A 9831-nucleotide genomic window follows, 5' to 3' on the forward strand; every position below is an offset into this window, starting at 1 on the left:
GGTCCCGACCCAGCCTGGAGGATGGAGTTCACTCACCCAGAAGATCTCCCAGTGGGAACCACAATATACAAATCTCAGAGTCAGCGGGGGAATTTCTCTTGGGAAGAAAATGCCCTTTAAAACACTGCTTTATTTCTGGTTGCAGTGGAAAGCCAGCCATCGCCCTCTGGGCATTACTGTGTCTGGAGGCTCCAAGCCTTTAACAAAGGCAAGTGCCCAAGTGTTGCACAGGGGCGACTCTCCCCTGGCCCCAGCACCCTCAGGTGCTTTTCCTCCCTCTAAATCATTTTACCTCCTTTTTTTTCCTACCAATCCTGCAAAGACTCACCTCCAACCTGAGCACACCAGCCCACCTGCTGGCTCCTGGACCCCCCCACAGCTAAAGGAGGAGACAAACTGCCAAGCATCACTGCCCACTGCAGCAGGGGCCAGATCCTGCTGGGCTGTGGATGGGGAAGGGGGATCCCACACGGTGCTGCGGACCTTCTCCCCTACCTTGACGAACATCTTGCTGCTGGTGGAGTTGTGGCCGGGGCTGGTGGGTGTGCAGTACACCGACATGGACTTGCGGTCGCGGGAGAACTCCAGGGTGCACTCCTTCCTCATCAGCTGCTTGATCACCTGTGGGGACAGCGCAGCGCTGAGCTGGGACATGATGGGGACAGCTATGGGGCTGAGTCAGCACATGATGGGGACAGCCATGGGGCTGAGCTGGGACATGATGGGGACAGCCATGGGGCTGAGTCAGCACATGATGGGGACAGACATGGGGCTGAGCTGGGACATGATGGGGACAGCTATGGGGCTGAGTCAGCACATGATGGGGACAGCCATGGGGCTGAGATGGGACATGATGGGGACAGCTATGGGGCTGAGTCAGCACATGATGGGGACAGCCGTGGGGCTGAGATGGGACATGATGGGGACACAGCAGCTTTCCACCTTGGCTAACAATCCTGCCGAGCTGGCACAGCACCGGTGATGGGAGGAGAAAGGCAAACCACAGGAGCCAGGAGGGATGAGATTGTGCAAAAAGCAGAAGGAGCTTTCCCTGTGCAATTTTGGGGGAGAATTTTAACCCCCCAACTGCATCATTGCTGCCCAACCCACAGCACATGCCAGCATGTGCCAGGCTTTTATTTTATTGACCCCATACAGGATGCCAAACAGCTGCTGTAGCCTAAGATAAAGCCCCATTTGCCCCCCCGTTGGGCTCCATCCGAGCTGCAGGAAGGGGAACAGCAGCCCACTGACTGCCCTCACTGTGTTTACCCTCATCCTGCACCCACAGGGCTCAGGGGGAGCCGGAGCACCAGCAGCTCCTTGGGTCAGAGTGGTTCCCAGGAAATTAAGCATCTCCCCAGCTGAGACTCTAATTAGGCTCATTTCAGGCCATGCTAATCACCCAGTAACGATCAATGGTACCTGCAGGTTTGCAGGGTGAGGGCAGGGCAGGGGCTGCCCCAGCACGCGAACCCACAGGCAGTGCCCGAGAGAGGCTCCTGCACCCCAACACCCCCCAAAACCCCACCACAAACCAGGCTCTACTATTGCTACTCGTTAATTACTTACGGAACCGAATGCCCAGCAAGATACCAGCCAGTCCCCCCAGACCAACCCCCTTCTCGCACATCCCCATCGCAGCAGCTGAGCCTGGCTCCCGGGAGGACATGGTTTGTCCCAAAAAATCCATTTAAAGTGCAAGGACACCTCAGGCCCATCCAAAGTATTTTCTGGAGAGGGAAGCGGGGATGTCGATGCCAACCTTGCTTTGCACAGCTCAACCGCTTAGACAATTATTATTTTTTGTTGCCAGGAGGGTGTTGCGTGTGATGGGGACACTAGCAGCTTTTTGCACGGGGCTTGTGCAGCAACTGAAATCTAAATAAATCAGTGAAGGAGGGCAAAGGAAAAAGAAAACTCCTTTCGGGGTAAAACCTTGCAAGTTCCAAGTTAAAAGGATGGGGAGGTGGAGAGATGTGCAAAGGGGATTCACCCTGGCAAAACCCAGGTGCTGGCTGCGGATACACCAGGCAAACACCAAGCAGCTCTTGAAGGCTAAACCCAGCCCAGGGTACGAGTGCAGTGAGTGCACATGGGCGGGAAGCTCTGTGCCCACAAAAGCAGTGCTGTCCCCTGGGCACCGCACGCTCGGCACAGCAGCAAGGACACCTGGGAGCAGCCAGCTGCTGTGGAAACCCTGAAATCCCTCCGGAGATTTCCAAGCACACAGCCACTGGGAGTAAAATCAAGAAGCATCAAAGAAATGCTGCCAGGAAACTCCAAGGAAAGGCTTTTTGTCCCTTCCCAAACACGGGAGTAAGGAGAGAAGCACCAGTGGCCGAACCCAGCCTGGCAGCCAAGGGGAAGGGCAGGGACGGGCACACGTAACAAAGCAGCTCCCAGGCTGATGTGCAGCTGGGAAATTCCATCTCCCTTATCAGAAAGAGGTCAGGGGATTTATTCTGACCTGCTCAGACCGACCTGGGGAAGAAATGCCAGAGCAGAGAGCTCTTCCTTCGAGCAAGCAAAGACGTTATAAGATGGGGAGGGACTCTTTATAAGCGGGTGCAGGGACAGGACAAAGGGGGAACAGTTTGAAGCTGAAAGAGGGGAGATGGAGATGAGATGTGAGGAAGAAATGTTTTCCTGTGCGGGGGGTGAGGCAGTGGCCCAGGTTGCCCAGAGAAGCTGTGGATGCCCCATCCCTGGAGGGGTTCAAGGCCAGGCTGGATGAGGCTTTGGGCAACCTGGGCTAGTGGGAGGTGTCCCTGCCCATGGCAGGGGGTGGCACTGGATGGGCTTTAAGGTCCTTTCCCACCCAAACCATTCTGTGATTCTATAATCTAACAGCATGATACCAAAGTCCAGACATGAAATGAAGTGCATTTTCACCAGGAGGACAGGGAGACACTGGAGAGCCAGAGCAGCAGGGGAATAGCCAGCATGGGGTATTTTCACATCAGAAATAAGATGTTTCCAAAGACCTCAGGCAGGCATGGGGGAAAGGGGTTTGCTCCATGCTATGGAGGAGCTGGTGAGTGCAAACCAGGCACCCAGAGATTTGCTGAGGAGCTACAAAACCACAGACCTCCTGATCTGCAGCTGGAGCGTCTGGCCATCACCAAGGGGGTCTCTTCTGACTGAGCACGGACTGGGCTGAGTGCGAGCCATGGGATCACCCGCTCTGAAGCTCCATGTGGACCCAAGTTCGTCCCCGCAGCCCTGGCATCAGCCCCCCCAGGGTCATTGCACTGTCTGCTCCAAAACCAGCTCAGCCCCCTGCAAGCCAGGAAATTGCAGCCTTGTGGCAGAGCAGTCCTTAGATCATTGTAAGTGTAAGTGGTTATTGCTCAAAGAACAGTCGCCCGAAAGCCCTCTCCTGTTCCCCAGCCCTGGAGCTCCCGGGGGCCTCCCCCCACTCACCGAATTGCAGGCGTTGGCTCGCTCCACCTTGGAGAGTTTGCTGGTGTCGGTGTTGAAGACGTTCATCTTCTCCACCAGGCACGTCAGGGCTGTTTCAGTGGCTTCCCCCACCTTCTCGTAGACTTTTTTGGACTAGAGGGCAGGGGGAAAAAAAAAAAAAAAAAAAAAAAAAAAAGGAAAAAAGGGAGCTTAAGCTTTAGAAGCTGTAGAGCACATCCTCTGCCTGCTGCTCCGACTGAGGATGCTGTCGCCTATGGCACTGCCCCAGGGCTCCCAGAGCATCGCCTTGGGATGGGTTGAAGCCAGGGCAGGAGATCCCAAGGGAAACCCTCCGCTGCAAAGGGGCCCAAAGCACAGGGAAGAGCATTGCCAGTGCCCCCCAGCCCCAGTGCCCCCCGCACCTCGTTGTAGTCCAGCGAGGAGTCATTGCAGAGGGCGCAGATGGTGGCCAGCTCCACCAGCCCATCGAACTGCCCACACTGCACCGGCTGCTCGTCCTTCAGGCTGCAGGGAGAAAACAACCCCCCAAAGCCTTAAACCAGCTTTCGTGTTCAAATCATACCTAGCTTCTCCTACATCATAGACTCACAGAATGGTTTGTGTTGGAAGGGACCTTAAAGCCCACCCAGTGCCACCCCCTGCCATGGGCAGGGACACCTCCCACTAGCCCAGGTTGCCCAAAGCCTCATCCAGCCTGGCCTTGAACCCCTCCAGGGATGGGGCATCCACAGCTTCTCTGGGCAACCTGGGCCACTGCCTCACCCCCCGCACAGGAAAACATTTCTTCCCAAAATCTCATCTCAGTCTGCCCTCTTTCAGCTTCAAACTGCCACCCCTTGTCCTTTTGCTACACTTCCTGATACATATCCCTTGTAAAATGTTCTGAAAAGGGGGAGAAAGAGTAAAGGCCCTGGGCTTGGCAATAAACACCTGGGTTTGCATTTTGTGCTTTCCCAAATGGGGCAGGACAGGTTGCAAATAAAATATCACCAGGAGGCAAATAAACTCTAGAAGTGCCCCAGAATAAAGGGGGCTGCAGAGGAGCTGCAAAGAGCATTGGACCCGAAAGCAGGGGCTGTCGAAAGGCTGATGATGAAGGTGATGGATGAGAAAAAGGGCAAAGAGATTCAAGTTAGTGTTTGCTCCCCCCAGGGGCTTCCAGTTGCTGGGGATCCAGAGGAGTTGTAGGACCAGTCACTTCTCCTCCCTGTGATGCTGCTTGGGAGGGCACCCAAGAGAGCATTTAAAAGCAGCAGACAAATTTCACACCTGCATTGCTGTGGCTGTTTCCAAGCAAGCAGAGAACTGTGGCCTTTGCTTCCTAATTAGCAGCTCTTTGCTAGGTAAAGGAGCACAAATGTCACTGGAGGAGCAGCCCTGAACACACCAGTCAAGCCAGACACTGCTTCTTGTCCGCTGCCCTGTGGCAGAAACAGCAGCGGTGGTTTTCAGGGGAAATACAAAATTATCCCGACTCCAGGAGAGGTAACTGCAGGTTAGAGCTGTATAAACCCAGCCGGTCATCTGCTTGCTGGAAAAAGAATTTGTCAGGCATTTATTAGGATCAGTTTATTCCACTGCTGGTTCCCAACGGAAAGAACATTTTGGAGCCCTTGTTGCAGTTCGGGAGCGGAAAACAGGGAGCGGCCAAGAAAATCTGAAAAATCTGTTTGCTGAGGAGCCGCTGCCTCCTGCCCAGGGTATGCTGCCCGGCTCCGGCACACGGGCAGGGGAGGAGGGAGCCTGCAGACACTCCAGGCCAGGTTTTGATGTTTGGGAAGGTGGAAATACAGGGGATGGCTTTTGCAACATGTTACCCCCCTTGAGAGAGCTGGGAAGGGATGCGGGGAGTACGTCCCCATCGCCGGCTGTCCCTGCATGGAGCCAGGCGAGACCCACACGCTGGGAAAGGGTCTGGTGCAAAGGTGCTGCTGGATGGGTACTGTGCAGGGACACCAGCAAAGCCAAGGTCAAGCACGTAGTATCCCCCATGCTGAGGCCAGGTTGAAGCAAAACAAGCATTTCAGTCCCTCCAGCCCTGGGACAATGGGGGGTTTCTCTCTGTGATGCCCTCACGTCCCCCTCGATGTGCAATACAAGCACAAGGCTGAAGCAAAATTCAAAAGCAACAGGAATGTTTGCAGACCCACACGGAGCTTCCCCACAGGCAGTCCCCAGAGGAGAGGGGACATGGAGCTTCGGAGGTTGGCAGACACGAGTTCAGCCCCTCAGTCCTCCACTTTTAATTGAAACGCACTGATTGATACCAGCTTATGACCTGGCTCGCTTTGCGATGGAGATTCCTAGCCGAGGATCAAATTGGCTCTATAAATATTCATGAAATTAAGTCTGAGGCTGGGATGAATTACAGTTGCTCCACAGATGAGCAGAAGGGACCGCGGTGAAGAACGTGCCCAGCATCGCGCAGCAAAGCGAAGGGGAGCAGAGAGTGCTCCAAGCACCAGCTGAGCTTCTCATCTTCCTCCTTCCCAGACCTTCCCCACACTGGGGAGCATCACCTCCTTTGAAAGGAGGGGGAATAAACAAACACACCAGCAGAAAACCCCATGTGTATCATCAGGCACCAGGGAGAAGCCCCTGGCTTCTGCTCCCCACCCTTGGCTGAGGCTCAGCAAAACCCATGGTCTTCCCCAAAACACATCCTGACATCACTCAGATCATGCCCTGAGCACAGCGGCCATCCCGGCCATCCCTGCTGAAGACACAGGGTTGGGGGAACACTTTCCTACTGGGGTTTGCAGCCGTTTGCAAGTCCCTCTGCACATCTCCAGCGGTGCAGCTCCCCACGGGTTCTGCTTGGGGCAGGAGCACCAGTTACTGGCCAATACTGAAAATTCACAGGCTTCAGAAATCTGGAGAATGAGCACGGACTGCGAAAAGCCTCCTTCGTCACTATTCAGTCATGGAATGGTTTGGGTTGGAAGGGACCTTAAAGCCCACCCAGTGCCACCCCCTGCCATGGGCAGGGACACCTCCCACTAGCCCAGGTTGCCCAAAGCCTCATTCAGCCTGGCCTTGAACCCCTCCAGGGATGGGGCATCCACCGCTGCTCTGGGCATTCTCACACTTGCCATCCTCTCCAGTTCAAAAGCAGGCTCATTTTACTGGGATTGCTAACGAAGGGGGAGCTGAGCCCCCTTGCTGGGCAGGGGAAGTGCAACAGGCAGAGCCGGGGCACGTGCCCCCCAGGCAGGAGCCGCCGACAAGGGTCAGTGAAACAATTTGCACCAAAAGTGAAGTGCAGCCACACTTGCAAACCCAACGTGGTCGAAAATCAGCACCTGGGGGGTATCTCCATAGGCAGGGTTTAGCATGGCTGCAAACTGACATGGAAAACCCAGCTGGGGTGAGCCCAGGGTCCCCCAGCCGTGGGCACAAGCTAAACCCTCTCACCTCCCCCTGACTGCTCTGCTGGCCCCAGGGCCACCCGTGTCACCCTGTCACCCGCCGAGCAGAGGGGACCCTCACTCACATCTGTCCCTCGGGCGCGTAGGTGGAGCCGGTGATGCTGAACTCGTGCAGGCTGCACTGGGCTCCCTCCACCTTCTCCATGATGAACATCTGCAAGGGGGAAGGATGGCATTAGGCAGCGATTTTTGGTACAACCCACGTGCCCAGCCTGGACACCCTCCAGCCGGTACCATCCCAGCGATGGCCCCGCCGGCACCGGGCTCAGCCCCCTCCCTGGTCACCCATTGCTCTTGGCTGTCCCCAAATCCTTCCAGCTCTCCCCTGCCTTTTTCATGTTCTCCTCCTCCTGCTCTTTTTTTCCATCGGAGAGGAGCGATGCTGAGCCAGTTCCTAAGAAGCTGCCTGTGTTTTTCTTGGAGCAGAGCAGGAGCCAGGTCTGGGTTTCCACTCCTGCCCCGGCCGCCCTGGAAACCCTCCATGGGGCAGGATCTGCCCATTCCCCCACCACCCTTTTCCAGCCAGCTCTCGGCCACCAGCTCACCTCGTGCATTACTGGGATCGCAGCTCAGCTCCGGGCACTGGCAGCTCAGTAATAAATCCCTGGGGAGCCTTAAAAGTCCCACACGCTCTATTTTTAGTGATTTTTGCCTTCCCAACTCCTTCCAGTTTCTCTTTTGCTGCTATAGGGACAGCAACAAACCCAAAAACCCCAAAATACACAAAAAAATCCCCCTCCTCCCCAAGCTCTCCCAATCCCCCCATGCAGAGCCCAGCCTTCGGGGCACCACCAGCAGCAGTAAGAGCAATGCACGAGCCCAGCCGGAGCGACAGTTCGGCGACACTCGTTTCTGCTTAATCGTTATTTATGACCCATGCTGAAGCCAAAAAGTAACATAACAAATAAATAAATAAAAATTGGTTTGATGAATGTGTTCCCCTGGCCGTGGGGACCAGCTGGGAGGGATGATGGCTGCAGGAAGGTGATGCCCTCAGCTCTACAGCCCTGCTCGACAGTTTGGGTGCAGGGGCAACTGTCTCTCTGCGATCTGTCTCAAATAATTTATTTTCCCTATTTATTTCCCTCTGTTCATTTGAGATGTTCCCCAGGAGAAAGCCGGGGGCATCACTCAGCACCAGGGATGCAGCAGCTCTGGGTACCGTCCACTTCTCCCCTCTGCGCTTCCTCCAGCAACTAACAGAGATTAATTTACTATTATTATTAACTATTGTTAATAATACAAGGATGCCTCCCCAGTGCAGCAGGGTGTAAGACCACCTTGTGCAGTTCCAGGTATCCCCAGGTGCAAGCTTAGGGCAGAGGCAAGGAAAAAAAGGTCAAGCTCAGGGAAGGATGTTCATGGCAGGTTTAGCAGCAGGACACCCCAGTGGGTTTTTCCACCTCTGGATTTTACAGGTTTGGGCAAATCAAAGCAGGAGGTTCAAAGCGTATGTCTCCTACGTAAATACTTCTGAGACCAAAGTAAATACTTCCGAGCCATTTGCAGATACCCTGCTGGCTGGGCTCTTGCACTCAGCTCCTTTCCCAGAGCCCATCCTTGGGGCCCCTCAGCATCCCGGAGGGGTTTCAAAGGAATTTTATCCTGTGAGGGAGATGAGAACCTGGCCCAGGTTGCCCAGAGCAGCTGTGGATGCCCCATCCCTGGAGGGGTTCAAGGCCAGGCTGGATGAGGCTTTGGGCAACCTGGGCTAGTGGGAGGGGTGGCACTGGGTGGGCTTTAAGGTCCCTTCCAACCCAAACCATCCTGTGATTCTATGAAAAACACAAGTCCAAGGGTTGCAGAAGAGACTTGGGACATCCTGGGCACTCTGCTGAGGGATGGAGCTGCAAACGCTGATGAACAGAGGACCTCAGTAAAGAGCCAAAACACATAATCACATCTCCTTCAGCGACCAAATGGCCCCAAGGTGACAGGCTCCAGGAACGGAGGCAACATGTGCCTGAAATTTCCCCAAGTGGAGGCTTCTGCAGCACCAAAGGGGACCTTCGGAGGGTGAGCATCCTTCATCTCGTTTTGAGATGTCCAACACCATCAGCCTTACAGAGAGCCAAAATCTCCCTGTCTCTTCCGAAAATGGACTCCTGTGCTCAAAAACACTAACCGGACTGTTATTTATTAAAAATCCAAAAGCATCCACCCCAGCCACCGGTGGTTTTGCCTGATACGGTGTTGTTTGTTTTCAAACGCTCACAACCACAAAACAATGACTACTTTCACAAAAGCAACTTTCTTATTAAAAAGGAAAAGGAAAAAAAAAATCAGTCCGGGTCCTTTATTTTTTCCATGCCTGTTTAACAAAGGTGCTGGGTTGCCAGAGCAACCAGAGGTTATATCAGATTTCCTGCCTGCTCCCAGCTTGTGTGACCGGCAGATCGAGGGGGTGGTCGGGGCATTGCCAAGGTGTTTGCAGGTTTTTGGTGCCATTTTCGGCAGATTTCCAGGCTGACAAGGGGGCAGGTTTGCAAGCAGTAGGAACAGTCTGGAGGAAAGAGCTGTGTCTTAATTCATAAAGAGGATAGGGAAGGTTCCCATCACAAAAACAATATAAATAATGACAGGAGCAATAGAAGGAGATGGCAAAGCTTGGCTGAACGGTTTGGGGAGGCTGGTGAAGAGAGATCATAGAATGCCAGAACGGTTTGGGTTGGAAGGAGCCTTAAAGCCCACCCAGTGCCACCCCCTGGGCAGGGACACCTCCCACTAGCCCAGGTTGCCCAAAGCCTCATCCAGCCTGGCCTTGAACCCCTCCAGGGATGGGGCATCCACAGCTGCTCTGGGCAACCTGGGCCACAGCCCCACCACCCTCACAATAAATAACTTCCTCCTAATATCTCATCTCAACCTCCCCTCTTTCAGCTTTTTAAGCTGTTCCCCTTCGTCCTGTCCCTGCACCCCCTGATCCAGAGCCCCCCCATCTCTCCTGTAGCCCCCTTTCAGCACTGGAAGGTGCTGG

The 9831-nt window shown here is 54.6% G+C and overlaps 1 protein-coding gene across 1 annotated transcript in view; it reads right to left on the bottom strand.

Annotated features, from left to right (window-relative positions):
- The window catches only part of LOC104462232 (sarcoplasmic/endoplasmic reticulum calcium ATPase 3), a gene marked incomplete at its 3' end in the record, with an annotated part of 25236 nt that overhangs the window by 2846 nt on the left and 12559 nt on the right, over positions 1 to 9831 (bottom strand). Inside the window, exons 8-11 of the mRNA XM_010074097.1 lie at positions 6920 to 7008; positions 3828 to 3930; positions 3427 to 3558; positions 496 to 621 (exon numbers count right to left, since the gene is read on the bottom strand). Of these exons, the coding sequence (XP_010072399.1) occupies positions 496 to 621; positions 3427 to 3558; positions 3828 to 3930; positions 6920 to 7008 (450 nt within the window). The remainder of the gene's footprint in view (positions 1 to 495; positions 622 to 3426; positions 3559 to 3827; positions 3931 to 6919; positions 7009 to 9831) is intronic.

This window comes from Pterocles gutturalis, unplaced genomic scaffold (genome assembly GCF_000699245.1).
Source record: "Pterocles gutturalis isolate BGI_N339 unplaced genomic scaffold, ASM69924v1 scaffold4717, whole genome shotgun sequence".
Classification (NCBI taxonomy): Eukaryota; Metazoa; Chordata; class Aves; order Pterocliformes; family Pteroclidae; genus Pterocles; species Pterocles gutturalis.